Source organism: Myotis yumanensis, unplaced genomic scaffold, assembly GCF_028538775.1.
Source record: "Myotis yumanensis isolate MYYU_CA2020_CCGP unplaced genomic scaffold, mMyoYum1.0.hap1 SCAF_1, whole genome shotgun sequence".
NCBI lineage: Eukaryota > Metazoa > Chordata > Mammalia > Chiroptera > Vespertilionidae > Myotis > Myotis yumanensis.
The window spans coordinates 181,989,827-182,010,153 of NW_027223752.1; the positions used below are offsets into that span (position 1 = coordinate 181,989,827).

General features: G+C 40.9%; 1 protein-coding gene across 2 annotated transcripts in view; it reads left to right on the top strand.

The window, feature by feature from the left end:
- ABCG2 (ATP binding cassette subfamily G member 2 (JR blood group)) overlaps positions 1-20,327 on the top strand; it is a 63,418-nt gene that overhangs the window by 39,605 nt on the left and 3,486 nt on the right. For both annotated transcript variants that reach the window (XM_070392981.1, XM_070392992.1), the window contains exons 9-13: positions 5,965-6,218; positions 11,443-11,525; positions 15,331-15,420; positions 16,366-16,490; positions 17,304-17,458. In XM_070392981.1, the coding sequence (XP_070249082.1) occupies positions 5,965-6,218; positions 11,443-11,525; positions 15,331-15,420; positions 16,366-16,490; positions 17,304-17,458 (707 nt within the window). The remainder of the gene's footprint in view (positions 1-5,964; positions 6,219-11,442; positions 11,526-15,330; positions 15,421-16,365; positions 16,491-17,303; positions 17,459-20,327) is intronic.

The window sequence follows — 20,327 nt, forward strand, 5'->3', positions numbered from 1 at the left end:
TATTTTAACATACAGTTTTTTTTTGTTTTTTTTTTTATTTTTCACTTAAAGTATTACAAAGGGTATTACATAAGTGTCCTTTTTTTCCCCCCCGCCCTTGACAAACCCCTACCCTCCCTTACCCCCCAGTGTCTTATGTCCATTAGTTATGCTTATATGCATGCATACAAGTCCTTCGGTTGATCTCTTACTCCCCTCCCTCCTGCCCCCCAACTCTCTCTGGCCTTCCCACTGCAGTTTGACAATCAGTTTGAGGCAGCTCTGCCTCTGTATCTATTATTGTTCAAAAGTTTGTAATGGTCTTTATTATCCATGAATGAGTGAGATCATGTGGTATTTTTCCTTCATTGACTGGCTTGTTTCACTTAGCATAATGCTCTCCAGTTCCATCCATGATGTTGCAAATGGTAGGAGTTCCTTCTTTTTAACAGCAGCATAGTATTCCATCGTGTAGATGTACCACCGTTTTCTAATCCATTCATCTACTGATGGGCACTTAGGCTGTTTCCAGATCTTAGCTATGGTGAATTGTGCTGCTATGAACATCTGAGTGCATATATCCTTTCTGATTGGTGTTTCTGGTTTCTTGGGATATATTCCTAGAAGTGGGATCACAGGGTCAAATGGGAGTTCCATTTCCAATTTTTTGAGGAACCTCCATACTGCCTTCCATAGTGGCTGCACCAGTCTGCATTCCCACCAGCAGTGCACAAGTGTTCCTTTTTCTCCACATCCTCTCCAGCACTTGTCGTTTGTTGATTTGTTGATGATGGCCATTCTGACAGGTGTGAGATGGTACCTCATTGTTGTTTTGATTTGCATCTCTCAGATGATTAGTGACTTTGAGCATGTTTTCATATGTCTCTTGGCTTTCTGAATGTCCTCTTTTGAAAGGTGTCTATTTAGATCCTTTGCCCATTTTTTGATTGGATTGTTTATCTTCTTTTTGTTAAGTTGTATGAGTTCCCTATAAATTTTGGAGATTAAGCCCTTATCAGATATGACGTTGGCAAATATGTTTTCCTATGAGGTGGGTTTTCTTGTTGTTTTGTTGATGGTTTCTTTTGCTGTGCAGAAGCTTTTTATTTTGATGTAGTCCCATTTGTTCATTTTCTCTTTAGTTTCAACTGCCCTAGGAGCTGTATCAGTGAAGAAATTGTTTTGGCATATGTCTGAGATTTTGTTGCCTTTGTATTCTTCTAGAATTTTTATGGTTTCCTGTCGTACATTTAAGTCCTTTATCCATTTTGAGTTTATTCTTGTGTATGGTGTAAGTTGGTGGTCTAGTTTCATTTTCTTGCATATGTCTGTCCAATTTTCCCAACACCATTTATTGAAGAGACTATCTTGGCTCCATTGTATGTTCATGCCTCCTTTGTCAAAAATTAATTGAGCATATTGGTTCGGGCTAATTTCTGGACTCTCTATTCTATTCCACTGATCTATATGTCTGTTCTTGTGCCAGTACCAGGCAGTTTTGAGAACAGTGGCTTTGTAATACAGCTTGATATCTGGCATTGAGATCCCACCTACTTTGTTCTTTCTCAGGATCGTTGCAGCTATTCGGGGTCTTTTTTTATTCCAGATGAATTTTTGGAGAGTTCGTTCTAGATCTTTGAAGAAGGCCATTGGTATTTTAATGGGAAGTGCGTTGAATGTATAGATTGCTTTGGGTAGTATGGACATTTTAATGATGTTGATTCTACCAATCCAAGAACATGGTATGTTCTTCCATCTGTTTATGTCTTCCTCTATCTCTTTTTTCAACGTCCTGTAGTTTTCTGAGTAGAGGTCTTTAACCTCTTTAGTTAAGTTTATTCCTAGGTATCTTAATTTTTTTGGTGCGATGGTAAATGGGATTGTTTTTCTGATCTCCCTTTCTGAAAGTTCACTATTGGTGTATAGAAATGCCTCAGATTTCTTGGGGTTAATTTTGTATCCTGCTACATTGCCAAATTCATGTATTAAGTCTAGTAGCTTTTTGATGGAGTCTCTAGGGTTTTGTATGTATAATATCATGTCATCTGCAAATAATGACAGTTTTACTTCTTCTTTTCCAATTTGGATGCCTTTTATTTCTTCTTCTTGCCTAATTGCAATGGCTAATACTTCCAGTACTATGTTGAACAGGAGTGGTGAGAGTGGGCATCCCTGTCTTGTTCCTGTTCTTAGGGGAAATGGTGTTAGTTTTTGTCCATTGAGTATGATGTTGGCTGTGGGCCTGTCATATATGGCTTTTATTATGTTGAAGTATGATCCTTCTATTCCCACCTTTCTGAGAGTTTTTATCAAAAATGGGTGTTGGATTTTGTCGAATGCTTTTTCTGCATCAATTGATATGACCATGTGGTTTTTTTCTTTCAATTTGTTTATGTGATGTATCACATTTATTGATTTACGGATGTTGTACCATCCTTGCATCTCTGGGATAAATCCTACTTGGTCATGGTGTATGATCCTTCTGATGTACTGCTGGATCCGATTTGCTAAGATTTTGTTGAGGATTTTGGCATCTATGTTCATGAGGGATATTGGCCTGTAATTCTCTTTCATTGTGATGTCTTTACCTGGTTTTGGTATTAGGGTGATGCTGGCTTCATAGAATGAGCTTGGAAGCGTTCCTTCCTCTTGAATTTTTTGTAGTAGTCTGAGGAGGGTAGGTTTTAGTTCTTCCTTGAATGTTTGGTAGAACTCCCCTGTGAAGCCGTCTGGCCCTGGGCTTTTGTTTGCTGGAAGCTTTCTGATGACTGCTTCAATTTCTTCCATAGTTATTGGCCTATTGAGGTTTTTAGATTCTTCCTGATTGAGTTTTGGAATGTTGTATTTTTCTAGGAATTTGTCCATTTCCTCCAGGTTGTCTAGTTTGTTGGAGTAGAGTTGCCCGTAGTATTGTTTAACAATCATTTGTATTTCTGTGGGGTCTGTTGTTATTTCGCCTCTATCGTTTCTGATTTGGTTTATTTGGGACCTCTCTCTTTGCTTCTTGGTGAGCCTGGCTAGGGGTTTGTCAATCTTGTTTATCCTTTCAAAGAACCAGCTCTTGGTTTCATTGATTTTCTGTATTGTTTTTTTGGTCTCTATTTCATTGATTTCTGCTCTAATCTTTATTATCTCCTTCCTTCTGCTCACTCTGGGGTTTTCTTGTTGCTCTCTTTCTAATTCTTTGAGTTGTAGAGTTAGATGATTGACTACCATTTTTTCTTGTTTTTTGAGATAGGCCTGTAGAGCTATAAACTTTCCTCTCAGGACTGCTTTCATTGTGTCCCAGAGGTTTTGGATTGTTGTGTTTTCATTGTCATTAGTGTCCAGGATGTTTTTAATTTCTTCTTTGATGTCATCGGTAACCCAATCAATATTTAATAACATGCTATTCAGCTTCCAAGTGTTTGAGTATTTTGGGTTGTTTTTATTGTAGTTTATTTCTAACATTATGCCATCGTGGTCTGCGAAGAAGCTTTTTATGATTTCAATCTTCTTGAATTTGTGGAGACTTTGCTTGTGACCCAATATGTGGTCTATTTTTGAATATGTCCCATGAGCACCTGAGAGGAATGTATATTCCGCAGCTGTGGGGTGAAGTGTTCTGAAGATGTCAATTAAGTCCATCTGATCTAGTGAGTCATTTAGGATTGCTGTTTCTTTGCTGAGTTTTTGTCTAGCGGATTTATCCAGTGATGTCAGTGGTGTATTAAAGTCCCCTACTATGATTGTATTGTTGTCGATCTCTCCCCTGATATCTTCCAGAAGTTTTCTTATGTATGTGGGTGCTCCTGCATTGGGTGCATATATGTTTACCAGGGTTATATCTTCTTGTTGTATTGATCCCTTTAGTATTATGAAGTGGCCTTCCTTATCTCTGGTTATGGCCTTCACTTTGAGATGTATTTTGTCAGATATAAGTATTGCTACCCCAGCTTTCTTTTCCTTTCCATTTGCGTGAAAGATATTTTTCCATCCCTTCACTTTCAGTCTGTGTGAGTCCCTTCTAATGAGGTGGGTCTCTTGTAGACAGCAGATGTATGGGTCATGTTTTTTTATCCATTCAGCCACTCGATGTCTTTTGGTTGGAGCATTTAGTCCATTTACATTTAAAGTTATTATTGAAAGGTACTTGTTTGTAGCCATTTCTTTTTGTGTGTGTGTGTGTGGCTGTTTTCTTTCTGAGCTTGATATTTCTTCTTTTTACACCAGTCCCTTTAGCATTTCTTGCATGGCTGGCTTGGTGGTGATAAACTCCCTTAGCCCTTTTTTGTCTGTGAAGCTTCTTATTTCCCCTTCAATTTTGAATGATAGCCTTGCTGGTTAGAGTATTCTTGGATTCAGTCCTTTGCTTTGCATCACTTTGTAGATTTCCGTCCATTCTTTTCTGGCCTGATGTGTTTCTGTTGAGAAATCATTTGATAATCTAATGGGAGATCCCTTGTATGTTACTTTCCGTCTCTCTCTTGCAGCCTGTAAGATTCTCTCTTTATCCTGAACATTTGCCATGGTAATTATGATGTGTCTTGGTGTGGGTCTTTTCGGGTTCACCTTGTTTGGGACTCTCTGGGCTTGTGTGACTTTTTTCTTCCCCACCTCAGGGAAGTTTTCTGATATTATTTCTTCGAATAGGTTTTCTAATCCATGTTCATCTTTCTGTTGTTCTGGCACCCCTATTATTCGTATGTTGTTTCGTTTCATGTTGTCCCAAAGCTCCCTTAAGCTCTCCTCCTGTCTTTTAATTTTTTTCTCCATTTGCCGTACAGTTTGAGTGTGTTTTGCTTCCTTGTCTTCTAATTCACTAATTCGGTCCTCCGCTTCTCCCAGTCTACTGTTGATACTTTCAATGGAGTTTTTTATTGAAGCTATGTCACTCTTCATTTCTTCTTGGGACTTACTTAAGTTGTTGATTTTTTCATCTGTTTCTTCTAGCTTCTTGCATAAGTAGTTGAGTTTTTCATCTGTTTCTTCTTGCTTCTTGAACATCTGGTGCATGTACTCTAGGAACCTTATTCTGAATTCTTTTTCCGTCATGTTGCATATCTCTGTCTCACTTAGCTGCTTTTCTGGGGAGTCCTCCTTTTCTTTCCTTTGGGGGTTTCTTTGCCTACCCATGTTTGATCTCGCTGACATATGTAGATGTTGAGATGTTCAGTGGCTGCTCCCTGGGTGGCAGGGGCTCCTTGGGTTGTGGTTGCTGCTCAGACGGTTGCGGTAGCAGCTGCTTTCCAGTTGGCAGCAGCTCCTCTGGTGGGTGTTGTTCACAGCTGTGTTGGCTCTTCTGGCTGGTGGGGGGAGGCTTCACGTACAGCTGCTGTTCCACAGACAGAGGGTGTGGTGATCAGGAGGCTGTGGTGATCAGGAGGCTGCGGTGATCAGGGGGCTGCTGTTGCTTGGATCTGCGGTCTGGGAAACGCTCCTCTCTTACCAGCACTGCATGGTCTGGGAAACGCTCCTCTCTTATGGGCACTGCATGGTCTGATCAGTTCCTCAGGATGCCCCCTTTAGTCTCAGTTCTCCGCAATCACAAAATCCAAATCTCAAATCTCCTGGCGCCAGCAAACCCGCGGAACTCCTTACCCTGGTCAGGGTCTGTGTCTGTCCCAAGAGACGCGGCTGTCTGCCATGCGGTCTCCCTCCGACCCTCTGGGCTCAGGTCTGGCAAACTTTCCTGCCCAGACCCCTGGTTTTTAACCTTTCCAGGGGAGGTCTGCCCTTCCCGGCTGCAAACCGTCTCACCAGCTGAGTAAATTTGCCAATTCGGGGTGGGTGTTATTAGTTTCAGCTGCTTACTCCGTTTGCTCCGGGACAAGACCTGGGACGCGTCTGCCTATATCGCCGCCATCTTGCTTCTCCAGGTCTAATAATTTTTATATTTAAACTTATAATTAAGGTGTTAAAGAAAAATCCAAGAAATGGATTCCAGAAAAATGGGCTAAATCAGTTATTTTGTTAATGTTTCTCCCTGTCCATTTTTATTCCAAGTCAAGGAGACTGAAGAGCCTTCCAAGAGAGATAAGCCACTCATAGAAAAACTAGCTGAGTTTTATGCCAACTCCGCCTTCTTCAGAGAAACGAAAGTTGAGTTAGATCAACTCTCAGGGGGTCAGAAACAGAAGAAGAAGAGCGTAGCCTTCAAGGAGATCACCTATGCCACCTCCTTCTGTCATCAACTCAGATGGATTTCCAAGCGCTCCTTCAAAAACCTACTGGGTAATCCCCAGGCCTCCATAGCTCAGGTAACCTAGACAGATTCTTTTAATTATGCCGTGAAATACTCATGTGGGGAATTAGATTCTGATATAGTCTATTGCAGATTATACTTTTCTTCTGCCCCACACTTCCACCTCGCTCCATAATAGTTAATAGAATAAACAAAGCACAGTTAAGTTTTTAACTGTGGATAACTTTTTTTAGTGTTTGTTTGTTTTTTTGACTACCTAATTCAGATATTTTGTTGATTTAGACAAGCTATAAGAGGTCATCTTTGTAACAACCCCCCCCGCAAAATGGTGAAGTAAAGGAATTGTTTAGCCACATTTGTGGTTTCCTGGTAGCTGCACACATTCATTTCCTGATTTATTCAACAAGTTTTTATCAATCATGTGCAGCATTTGGGAGCTTGTACACAGTATTGAGCAAAATGGGTAAAAATAAAGTCCCTGTGCTCCTGGAGCATACTTTCTTTTGAGGAGAGACAGCTGTTAAACTCATACAGAAATAAAATATATAGCGTGGCAGAGGGAAGAGTGGGCCATGGAGGAAGTCTAACCAGGTAAGTGGAGAAAGGAAGAGAAGGAAAGGAGAGGGGGAAGGAGAGAGAGGGGAGAGGGGTTGGCTTGCATTTTAAATCAGGTGATCAGGGAAGCCTTCACCTGGATGTCAGTGAGTGCACCTGACTGTGGGAGGGGCCGCCGCTGTCTGAGAGGAGAGCCTGTGTGCAAACGCTGCTCATTATTTTTATTTATATATATATTTCAATCCTCACCTGAGGTCTAGAGAGAGAGAGAAAGAGAGAGAGAGAGTGAGTGAGTGAGAGAGAGAGATGAGAGAGAAACATTGATAGTTTGCCTCCGGATGTGTCAACCAGGAATGGAAACAGCCACCTGAGTATGTGCTCTAACTGGGAATAGAACCACCAACCCTTCACTTCACAGGACAACACTTCAACCAACTGAGCCACACGGGCCAAAGCCAAATGCTGTTCCTTATCACTCACCTGCATTTAGGGATTCTATTCTAGGAGAGCACTAGACACCTAAATTGTTTTGCAATGAATGCAAAGGTAGTAAGCAAACTTGACTTCCGCTAAGTAAGGTTATTCATTGTCAGATTAAATTTCTCTTTATTAAGATGAAATAATGTTCTTTTCATCTTTGGGCTGGTGCTGTTGATAGTTGTTGATTATTACTCCTTTATGGTTTTTGTTATTCTTTTTTTTTTAATATATTTTATTGATTTTTTACAGAGAGGAAGGGAGAGGGATAGAGAGTTAGAAACATCGATGAGAGAGAAACATCGATCAGCTGCCTCCTGCACACCTCCTACTGGGGATGTGCCCGCAACCAAGGTACATGCCCTTGACCGGAATCGAACCCAGGACCCTTCAGTCCACAGTCCGACGCTCTATCCACTAAGCCAAACCGGTTAGGGCGGTTTTTGTTATTCTTAAATCCACTGTCATATAAAACCCTAGTATTTCTAGTTTTTCTCTAAGAAAATGATTTTAGATAACTATTTCTGTTAATTTTATTACCCATTATGGAATTTCTGTTGACTGCCTACAGATGACACATAGCTGGCTGTTATGAACCATTATTGACTATTTACCACATGCATCATAATTTTCCTACTTCAGTACTGTTGCCCTTTAAGTATTAATACTGAGAGACTCGGTCCCTCTCTGAGATGTACTGCTAATTGCTCCAGGCATTTTTGTTCTTGCGCACTTCTGTCAGAACATGAGCACTTTTGTGAACTATCAACCAAGTGTAAATGTCTACTCTTTTAGAGTGGATTTGATGTCATTTGGAAACAAGTCTGGTGAATCAGGTCAACCTGATTACTCAATGGTCAACAGTGAGACGCTGTAATGGAGTTCATTCTTTAGTGTGATTTACGCATCATATTTTTTTTTTACTTGGAAAACAACTTCCATTTCTCTTGCCTCTAAAAGTGTTTTTAAGGTGTCTTGTCCAAGTCATATATATGGCAGCTCTGGGCAGGGTGTGATTGGAGTGTGGAGCTGTTTCTGCTACACCACGATTCCGCATCTTCTGGTGCTAGGCTCCCTTCAGTGGCAAACCCCAGGCCTAGTACCTCCAGGTCACACGCTCAGCCTATTTGCCTCCATAGTGAACTCAGTTCCACAAAAGAAATTCTAACAATGTTCAGAGCCCTGGCAATCTCATAGAATAAGCATAGAACCTTGCATCTCTGAGCATCTGATTGGGGTGGGGGGGGGGGGGGGGTGGGGGGCGGTGTGGTACAGCTCTTGTTCAGATTTGTGAATACTGGAATATTAGCTTAGGGCAGGAGTAGGCAAACTTTTTTATAAGGACGAAATACTGAATGTTTTAGGCTTTGCAGGCCATGTGGTCTTTGTGTCATGAAGTCAACTGCCATTTTAGGGAGAAAGCAGCCATAATAATTCATAAACAAGTGAGAATGGCTGTGCTCCAATTAAACTATTCATAGATATTGAGATTTGAATTTTCTATAAATTTTATGTGTCAAAAATATTTTTTTCTCTTTAACAATTAAAAAAATGGTAAAGCTCTCGCTGGTTTGGCTCAGCAGATAGAGCATCTGCCTGTGTACTAAAGGGTCCTGGGTTCGATTCCAGTCAAGGGCATGTGCCTGGGTTTCAGGCTCAATCCCCAGTGGGGGGTGTGCAGGAGGAACCCAATCAATGATTCTCTCTCATTGATGTTTCTATCTATCTCTCCCCTCTCCCTTCCTCTCTGAAATCAATCTATAATAATAAAAGCATAATATGCTAACCTTCCCAACAAAGCCGGGGCTGCGAGGGCCGAGGCAGCCACCGTGGCTGCCAGGCCGAGCCCCTTGCACGAATTTCGTGCATAGGGCCTCTAGTAAAAATACATTTTTTAAAAATGGCAAAAACTGCTGTCATCTCATGGACTGAACAGAAATTAGCTCTCTGACCCCTAGTTTTGGGTTTTAAACTTGCATGTATGTCATTTGCTTCTCTAAGTGTTTGAATGTGTAGCTATAAAAATGTTTTATGGCCTCCTGCTGATAAATCTTATAGCAGTTTTGCAGCTGTACTTAGGTTTGAACTAGTCATTTAAACTATTCAGACTTTGCCTCTGATGATACATTTAACCAGAGGTTGTATTTAGAAGATCTTGGACCGAATAAATTGTCTGTATAAGAAGATTTAATATTCATTTAATATGCCAAGTTTGTTCTGATCAAACCGATTTGAAAAACATTACCATATCTCTTGGAGATTCATTATTTCTATAAGCATATTAAATATTTGACTTTGGATTAGTTTTGGCCGTGAACATCCCTCAGAGCTTACCTTGAGAAATGTTGGTAAATACATTTGAACAAAGATGGAATCACACATGTGGGGGATTTATTTTTCTATACAAAATAGAGGCCAGATACACAGATACGCAGACAGGGTCTTTGCGTGTTTCATAGTGCAACATGTTTACTCTGTCTGTTTTCTTTTTCTTAACTCAAGAATGAATCATGTAGATGCTTTAAAATTATATTAAATATAAAAGAAAACATCCTAATGATAATATTGATAATCTGTTAGTATAAAATATCAAGTTTGAATGCAAAAGAAACAAAGCATGTGGAGTGGCCAGTTTAAAAGTCAGAATATTCTTAAAGTAGCACTGTGTGAAACTATAGACTTGTACACATGCTCATGCATACGTGTTGATGATGTCATCATCACCTCTTTCGGAAGCGTGATCTGTTGACATGAAGTACTGTATTTTCTGAGGGTAATTAAAATATGCCAGGGTTGCCAAAACCGGTTTGGCTCAGTGGATAGAGCATCGGCCTGCGGACTGAAGGGTCCCGGGTTCGATTCCGGTCAAGGGCATGTACCTGGGTTGCGAGCACATCCCCAGTGGGAGATGTGCAGGAAGCACCTGATCAATGTTTCTAACTCTCTATCTCTCTCCCTTCCTCTCTGTAAAAAATCAATAAAATATATTTAAAAAAATATGACAGGGTAAAATAGTTTAGTCAAATTTCTTATTAGCAATGGAATTTTTAAAGGCCATCTCTAACCATATTCTTTCTAGACTGTGGTCTTCACAAATCAGCCTTCACAGATCCTGGTCCTGTTCTCCAACTTGGTTTGCTCCACACCTAGAGTGTGCTTGGCAAGTTACTTCGAGTCTGATAGCATTGCACAGATGTAGGACTGAGGTTTTGTTTTTGTTTTGTTTTTTTACTTGGAAGGTTTCAAGATACCTACTGGGATATGTTCTTTTGATGACTTTCTTATCTTTTATATTTAATATAATTTTAAAGCACAATAAGTAGAATATCCTCAAGTAAGTTATATCATAAAAAACCCTTTACCCTTTGCTTATAGAATTGTCCTTATGAGACATTTTTTTCAGTCTTAAGAACAGCAGTGATGTTTATCCAGTCTTCTTAGGACTCATCAAAGGGACTAAGTGAAGGTAGTAAGAGTGGGAAAGAATCAGCAGCTGAGCTCTACACTGTGAGCTGTGGGCCCTGAGGGCTGTGGTTGCTGGAGAAGCAGTGAGGGGAGAATGGGTAATGGAAGCACTCGGTGCCCTCAGAGAAAGCTGGCTGAGGGCCTTGTTGACAGTGACAATGCAAATTTTCCATGCAGGATGGAGACTCTCCTGGGTAGGAAAGGCGGTTCCCCACTTACCCCTACTTCCTAATTGAGCAAAATCCCATTGTTAGAAATGTTGCTATGTGTGCTTTAAAGGCTATATTTGCTTTTAATGTTAAGAATAAAGATATCCTGTTTTCACTTAAACCTCTTGAAATATTATAAAACAATGAATGTTCTCTAGTACAAAAGTGGAGAGTTCAGGCCAGAACTCTTAGCCACTTGAATTTTATTTTCCTTCCTGAACCATTTGCTAGATGCTTGCGCTGTTCTCTGGTCTCTGTGGCATTCCCAGGCCCAGCAGCTTGAACTGGCCCCTGAACTGGCAGTGCCTGGAAGCCCCCAGAGGAATCTAGCTTTTCCAATAGCCTACTTCCTTCTCTTTCAGTCTCCCCAACAACAGATATTATTTTTATTTTAGTTTAGAAGGCTGTCTAATAACATCTACTGTTTTATATTTTCCCAAGGATTTTGGTCAAGCCATTTAAAGTGTCTATCTCAATGGAGTGAGTTGCTTATGTAGCCATATACATTTGTAATAATAAATGGTGTGCTAAGTTTTTTACCTTTAATTGAAACTCTTTTCTCATTTTGAAAAGGTAATCGTAACAATTATCCTGGGACTGGTCATAGGTGCCATTTTCTATGATCTAAAAAATGACCCTACAGGAATCCAGAACAGGTAAGTACATCTGGATCTTGGTTTTAAAAAGTGCTATTACTTATTCCAAGGTAATGAAACTCCATTACGAATTTGCTTTTCAGACAAATACAAGATGAATTGACAAATAGGATAAGCCAGCGAATTGAAAGCTGTGTGGAGGCTTAATTTTCCTCTCTATATAGTGGTAAAATATACGGAACATAAAGTTTACCCTCTTGTCCAGCTTTAGGCGTGCAATTCAGTGACATTCATTTCATTCACATTGCTGTGCAATCACCGCCAACCAACTCCAGAACATTTCTTCCACATTCCCAAAGTGAATCTCTGCACTCGTTGAACAATTCCGTACCACCCCCCTTTTCAGCCCTGGGAACCACCATTTTACTTTCTGTCTGTGAATTTGACGATTGTAGGTATCTCATATAAGTGTATCATTGGTGATTGACTTATTTCCCTTGGCATAATATCTTCAAGGTTCATCCATGCTGTAGCCTGTGTCACAATTTCTTCCTTTTAAAGGCTGAATAATATACCTTTGTGATATTTTGTTTACTTGTTTTATTCGCCACCTTTTGTTTATTCATTTATCTGTCCATGGAGATATGGACTGTTTCTACCTTTTGGCTGTTGTGAATAATTTTACTATGAACATGGGTGTATAAGTAAATATCTGTTTGAGTCTCTGCTTTCAGTTCTTTTGGATATATACCCAGAAGTGGAGTTATTAGATCATTTCATGATTCTATTAATTTTTTTGAGGAACTGCCATACTCTTTTCTGTAGCAGCTGCACTATTTTGAATTTCTACCAGCAGTGCACAAGTGTTTCAATTTCTCCCCAACCAGGTCTATACTTGTTATTGTTTTTGTGTGTATTTTATTTTGTTGTTGTTGTTGTTTATTTTTTGTCATTTCCCCTCCTCCCCCATTATAATAGCCACCCTAATTGGTTGAAGTGATAGCTCGTTGTGGTTTTGATTTGCATTTCCTTAGTGATTAGTGATGCTGAGCATTTTTTCGTGTGGTTATTGGCCTTTTATATGTCTTCTTTGGGAAAATGCTTACTCAAGCCATTTGCCGATTTTTTAATTGGATGTTTTTATTGTTGAGCTGTAAGAGTTTTCTTTATGTATCTGGCTATTAACCCTTCCTGGATATAAATTTGTAAATATATTCTCCCATTCTGTTGGTTATCTGTTGATAGTGTCCTTTAATACATACAGTTTTAAATTTTCTCTTAGTCCAGTTTATCTGTGGGGAGCTGCTATAGGGTTAAGCTTCGGACTGACCTGTTGGCAAAGTCACAAACAAGTCCCAGCTTAGAGGGCACAGTCCTCTTAAGCATAATTAGGCTTGACCTTATGACGCTCCCTAGATCTTACCTGGGAAGCTAATGGGCTGAGGGAAGTGCAGCAAGAACAAAAACAAGTGAAACTCACAAGAACAGTGTTACTTTGGTAACCACTACCTTGTTTATCTCTGACTATAAAAATAAAGGCTCAGATTGCCTCGGGATCTTTCTCTGTGGCCTCAGCACAGGAAGATCCACGGAGACTAAAGAGAGCTAGAGAGTTCTGAACGCTGTCTCCGTGTAAAACATTCTTCGCCGACTCCGTCCACACCTTTGGGAACCCCTGGACCGCTGGGGCTGGACCCCGGCATTTATCCATTTTTTAGTTTTGCTGTCTGAGTTAATGTCCATTCTATTTTTTTTTTATTTGTTTGATGTAATATGGAGTACTACCAGAAAAGAATTAGAATACATTAAAATATTTAACAAAAAGTACTTATAATAAAATAATTCTTGTAATTTAGAAGGATTTTCACTACCTACTAGTTCAGAATCATTGTGAACATTATTGTACTACTATTAGATGTAAGACTTAACAAATTGATCTGAATTATTGTCAGGTCCCATGCTCCTGAAATTAGCTTTTACTTTTTAAATTGGTTTTTACTTGGATATTAGGCTCTTTATGTGTGTGGTTGTGGTACATTCTTAACACTTACTCAGTTTACCTTTCTGAGTTCCAGTCACATTGTGCCCTTAAAAACATTGTTTCATGGTAAGACTTTGCAATGGGCTCTTGACATGCGTGAGTACAGGTGCTCAGCAAGTTGCAGACAGTAGAGTCCCCTGTGCTTTGGGTCAGGCACTGTGCTCCCTGCTTTCTACCCATGGTCTCAGGTCACCTTCCTGCCCAGAGGGGTGGGTGGTATTATCCCCATTTTGCTATTTCCGCAAGTTTCAGTGACTACTACCTTTATTAATCAGGACAAAGAGCAGCAGGATAGATCAATTATTGGCACATGCCAATCTAGATAGTGGGTTGCAGGGCCAACTGGAAGCTGGAAATCTGGCTGGTGGCTGCCGCTCTTTCAGGATCTGGGGTGGGACAACGGGCTGGAAAAGTCTAGAGGCAGAGTGTCTAGGGAGGGGAAGTGGCCGCAGTACCTGAGGCCAACTTCCAAGAGGCTAGTGGCGCTGTTGGGATCATGCCGTGGCACTGGTCTGTCAGTGCCTGGCCTGTTCTCCAGAGATTGGACATGCAGGACTACTAAGGGAATGGCTGCCACCAGGTGGTGGGCTGCTGGGAAGAGTCTGTCAGCTGAGTGCTGCTCCCACTGTGGGAGCGCAGTGACCACCAGGGAGTAGCTCCTGCATTGAGTGTCTGCCCCCTGGTGGTCAGTGCACGTAATAGCGACTGGTCATTCTGGTCATTCGGTTGCTTAGACTTTTATATATATATATATATATATATTATTGTTGGTAAAGACATTGAGTATCTATAGACTCTTTGTTTCTGGGGTTGTACTCTTGGATTTACATAATGTGCCACTTCCTCTCTTAGTTGCAATTGGCGTCCTTAATGTTAATTAAATTGTTTGGTAATACCAGGGAAGCCCAACACTGTTTCAGGTGTGTTGGCATGCTTTCATAAAATTTATATTTTTATCAAAGTGTAGATAAACTGAGTACTTTCTTTTTTAGACCTTAATTATTTTACTGAGAGAGATTTGCTTTCATTTTGAGCACATTGGAAAGCATGGAGTGGGTTGTCCTCATGACTGTGTGGTGAATGTATATAAGGAGGTATTGCTAGAGATATCACTACACTCTTCCATTTTGCATCCTCACGTCTTAGTTCCTTCTTTGCTTTAAAAAGTGGCTAATAGAGGCTTTAAACTTTTGCAGGCTTTACTTGACTATTTCTCTGTTCATGCATTAGGATGGTACTTGTGTTTTTGTTACTTGATATTAAAGGTGGTAGCACTTTATGACCTAGGTAATCATCACCTTGGCTGCCATAACAAAGAACCACAGACTGGATGGGTTAAACAACAAAAACTTATTTCTTACAATTCTGGAGATTTGGGTGCCAGTATGGTCAGTTTCTGATGAGGGCCCTCTTCTTGCTTTCTGCCTTCCTGCTAAGTCCTGACATGGCACAGAGAGCGCTGATGTCTCCCCCTTTTCTTCTCAGGGAACTAATCTTGTCATGAGGGACCTCCCCCATGATTTCATCTAATTTAATTACCTTCCAAAGATGCCACCTTTAAATATCATCACCTTGAGGGCTTCAACATAGGTATTTGGGGAAGACCGTTCAATCCATGGTAACCCAGGGCTGTGGATTTGGGGCACCACTGTGATACAGGGGGATGGGGAGAGATTTGTGGGGACTCAACACTTCCCTTCCCTCACTGTTTTAACTTGAACAGTTGTTTGACATTTATCATGTGAGGAAACAGTTCAGCAGGTAGGAATTGACCTAAGAACGTGTAATTGACGCAGTGCTTTTCTTCCCCTTCTCTCACTGCAGAGCTGGGGTGCTCTTCTTTCTGACCACCAACCAGTGTTTCAGCAGCATAACAGCCGTGGAGCTCTTCGTGGTGGAGAAGAAGCTCTTCATGTGAGTGTGGCTCTGTTCCGGGAAGGGCGCTGTCCAGTGTCAGGGCTGTTGGTGAAATTGGTCACATCCAGAAGTTGGCCACGGATTGGTCCCTGGGATTACCGGTGTTCATTGAGAAAAAGCAGCCTGAGGCTGGGAGGGAAATCATGAGACCAAGGGAAAAGGTAGTTTAAAGATTAGGGTATAGCTGCAAAGGCAATGGTACAGAGAATGCAAGAGATAGAGGCTGAAAAGGATCTTTTGCAAGAAGTTGAAAGAGATTTGCCCATAGTTACAAGCTGGAGGAAAGGAATTGTTAGAGAGGGAAAGAATGAAGGTTTGTGGAAGAGTTTGGACTCAATAGAGGAGTATGTCAGGAAGATGAGGGACCTAGGTCTTCACTGGGGAGAAGACAGAATTTGATAGCTGACAGGTTGGGAGGTATGATCACTGAAGGAAGAAGTGCCATGTTTTCCTTCATCATGAGAATGAAAGGAGAAGGTTTAGTGACCTAAAGCTCTGCTTGGGGAGCGTGGAGAATAGCAGCACCACCTTCTTCATGGTCAGAAGTGGGGAGAAAGCAAAGCCTGTGTGACCACTGAGATCAGCTACTGAAGTTCTTTTTCACGGAAACCCAGAGTGAGAGGAGAGGGAGGAGGGGCAGAACGTGTTTACCTGGAGTGGGGGTCCTGAGGGCTAAGTGGGCGGCATTGGGAGGGAATTCTAGAATGAGAAGAGGGGTCCTTGCACAGAGCTCTTGGGAACCAGGTCTCAGGGGCGGCGTGCACCTGAGATGATGCCTGATGCCGACTGGGTGAAGGTGGTGGGTTAACCTGGAGGTTGTGAGAAGCTGTAGTTGTTAGACCCCTGCTGGCAGCAGAAATCAGGACAGCAAATGGTTTAATCATCCGGTCTGTGCCTTCTTAAACTAAAGTGGGATGCATGGTGTGCATTTTTGTTTTTTAGGCATGAATATATCAGTGGATACTACAGAGTGTCATCTTATTTCTTTGGGAAACTCCTATCTGATTTACTACCAATGAGGATGTTACCAAGTGTTATATTTACTTGTATAACATATTTCTTGTTAGGTAAGCAATAAGGTAAAAATTATGTTTCTGTAGTCTTGGATGTGAGAGGGCGCTAATTTCTTTTTGCAAGTATATATATATATATATATATATATATTTTTTTTTTTTTTTTGACAAAGCACTATAGGACAAGATCCACTGATTGAGTTTGAGCCTACATTTTACAAATAAAGGGTGTACCATACACAATTAGGCATAGTACTTGGATCCTCAGCTCCTGGTTAGTATTCAGGTGGCTGCTCCAATATCATACACAATACCGTAATAGTGCCCCATTATAGCTTATACAGTAGTTTTGTGAAACTTCATTTAAGCCCACCCTCAATCCCAAGCTCTGGTAATTGTCTCAGAGACCTGGCAACACTCCCTCAGAGAGTGAAATGCCTGGAGGTCATGGGATCCTGATCTCCCAGTTTCTCCACTGTTACTGCTACAGCAAACTGTGAGGAAAGTGATATCTGGGGAGAAAGCATGTGCTCTAGACAAGTTTCCTTCTTAGCGAGAAGGCAGTAGAATTCTGGCCACGTGTGTAGCCTCCAGCCCCCCACCTCAGCTCTCAGAAATTGGTAATAATTGCACAACAGGGAGCACAGGTGTCATGTTGTATAGTGCTTATGCAGTAGTATAAAAAAGAAAACTGAATCACTCTGTACAGTTATATGGGGGGCAAGGAAATTGGTGACTCAGGGTAGTTGTTGGATAGAAGATGAACTTTTCATTCTGATAACTGTTTCTCAAAATATTTGCACAATAAACAATTCCCAATACACAGTGAGGTAGGTGGTTGGATTAACCTCCTCTTTCCTTCCTCAGGATTGAAACCGAAGGTGGAGGCCTTCTTCATCATGATGTTTTCCCTTATCATGGTGGCTTATGCAGCCAGTTCTATGGCACTGGCCATAGCAGCAGGTCAGAGTGTGGTATCCATAGCAACCCTTCTCATGACCATCTCCTTTGTGTTTATGATGGTGAGTAGGAACTGTGCTTCTCTGAGAAGCAATTATTTCCCCTCCTTCCTTCCCAAAAGTTTACCTGTCATGGAAAACCTGCTTTGAGGATTTTGTCAATGGGGCTCTTAGCTTTAAGGAAGCCATATGTTAAAATATAACTTATATTAGAGAATGTACCAGCTTTTTCTCAACCTTACCCAACCTCTTTGCTACTATTCTAATCTAGTATAACTTTAGTTAACATTTTTTTACAAATAAGATTTTAAAAGATGCTTCTTGATGACGTACAGTGAAAACTTGATGACTGGGAACTTCAAAACCAGAAAAATATTTTTCTTTTTTATTTTAATCCTCACCCCAGGATATTTTCTCCATTGATCTTTAAAGAGAGAATGGAATGGGGGGAAGAAAGGGAGGAGAAGAGGGAGGGAAAGAGGGAGGGAGGGAGGGAGAGAGAGAGAGAGAAAGAGAGATGAGAGAGGTGAGAGACACACATCGACTGGTTGCCTCCCACACTCTCCCTGACCTGGGCAGAGGCTGGAACCTGCCCTGCAGCTGAGGTACATGTCCTTGATTGGGAATTGAACTGGCATCCCTTTGGTCCATGGGCCAACACTCTAACCACCCAGCCAAACCGGCCAGGGCAAAACCAGAAGAATTTTGATTGGAAGTTTCCCTCATAGAAATGGCAGGTTCATAGCCTGACTTCCATGCTGGTGTTAGAGAACTCCTGGCTTATTTCCCCAGCAGCTGAGAGGGTTTGTTTGGATCAAATACTTTCCAAGGGAGAAGCTAAGCTCCATGCAAAAATAGAACAGTGTGTGGCATGGTCACTCCTCTATTTTGAAAAGGAGTGTTTTAAAAATAGTGAAATATTCCAAAGTTCACATAATACTAGGTCCCCTCCTTTCTTGGTCCTTGACATTCTCTTATATCAATATATTTCTGGTTACCTTTTTTTTTTAATGGTTACTTAATCCTAATCTTACATGCCCTAACTTTTGCATAGGTGAAGAGAACCATGAGTACAGCCATTTTCAACAGGTGTGCCACAAAAGGCATAATGGTATGATGCAAGAATTTTTACAACATACAATACCCAACTATTTAATCAAGGTCACTGACCTCTTTTCCCTTATATTATCAAATAAAAAAATGACCACAGCCAATACAACAATACCCATCCGGTGTGAATGAATCAAAATTATACCTGTTTTTTGTTGTTGTTTTTTTGTCAGATAGGCAAAAAATATAACATATTTTTTGGTGTGCCACAGAATTTTAGAGCCTAGTTAATACGTGCTATGAAATGAAAAAAAGGTAGTAAATTGTCGAGTTAGCACATTTCCCTGTATTACATCAAGTAAACAGGAACACTTAGCCTATTTGCTTACTCCATGTATCCTTTTTGCTAGAGTAGGAATAGATGCCGTGAAAAATTTGTAAATAGCACAGTCTGGCCATTGAAAACTACCAATCTAAACATTATTGAGAAAGTGATAAACATTGCACAATTTTCCTATAATGCCATCCAATAAATAAAATATCCTTTGCCCTGGCTGGTGTGGTTAAATGGTTAGAGTGTTGACCTGCACATTGAAGGGTTGCAGCTTCAATCCCTGGCCCTGGTTGACTTATATAGAACTTTTAAAACCACATATAAAATCGTGTTTTACCAGGAGATGTTATATACTGAACACTTGGTTAGATCAAATTAAAAAATATGGCCCTAACCAGTTTTGCTCAGTGGTTAAAGTGTTGGCCTGTGGACTGAAGGGTCTGGGGTTCTATTCTGGTCAAGGGCATGTACCTTAATTGCAGGCTCGATTCCTGGCCCCAGTAGGGGCATGTGTGGGAGGCAACCGATCGATGTGTCTCTCTCACATTGATGTTTCTCTGTCTCTCCCCCTCCCTTCCACTCTCTTTAAAAAATCAGTGGAAAAAATGTTCTCTGGTAAGGAATAATAACAACAAAACTGTAGTCACGCCAACATCATTGTCTTGTTATGCCCATCCTCACATCCAGAATGCCAGTTAGGAGAAGTTTTGTATGAACCTCTTTTTATGTAGCCATCTCTTCCTGGAATGGTCCTTCCTGGCTCTCCATGACAATGCTACCTTTGGTATCTTTAAATGAAGGTCTTCACCATATTTTATGCTGCAGCTTGCCACTTTATATCCAGGCTTTGGGTTATTTTAAACACCATTCTAAACCCCAAATTATTCCTAAAGTCATTTGGAGATAGAATGCAAACCCTGTGGATCAGAAAGCTTACTGTGTTAAGGAAGTATAGAGGCCCACCAGGTGCTCAGGATACGTTCTGGGGTGTCCACTGGTGGGAACACAGTGGTTGCATCATTAGGACAGTCGGGACCATGGCCTTCCATTGTGTGCTGTTACAGAGAGAGTAAAAGCCTTGACAATTAAGGATCTTCCCATTCAGTGAAACATAGATACGTTGTCATTCCTTTACAGCCACAAACAGCCTCAGCTAAGAGAGGAATACACATGCAAAGAGGACATGGTAAGTCTTTAGAGCAGTGGAAGAAATTTTAAGAAACCGTTGGCCTTAGCAGAAATGTCTATAGGGTTGTAGGGGGTTAAAGAGGGTAAGCTTGCCCTAGCCGGTTTGGCTCAGTGGATAGAGTGTCAACCTGCAATTCAAGGGTCCCAGGTTCGATTCCGGTCAAGGGCATGTACCTTGGTTGCTGGCACATCCCCAGTAGGGGGCGTGCAGGAGGCAGCTGTTCGATGTTTCTCACTCATCGATGTTTCTAACTCTCTATCCCTCTCCCTTGCACTCTGTAAAAAATCAATAAAATATATTTTTAAAAAAATAAAAAAAAAATAAAGAGGGTAAGCTTTAGAATTCATGAATCACTCCTC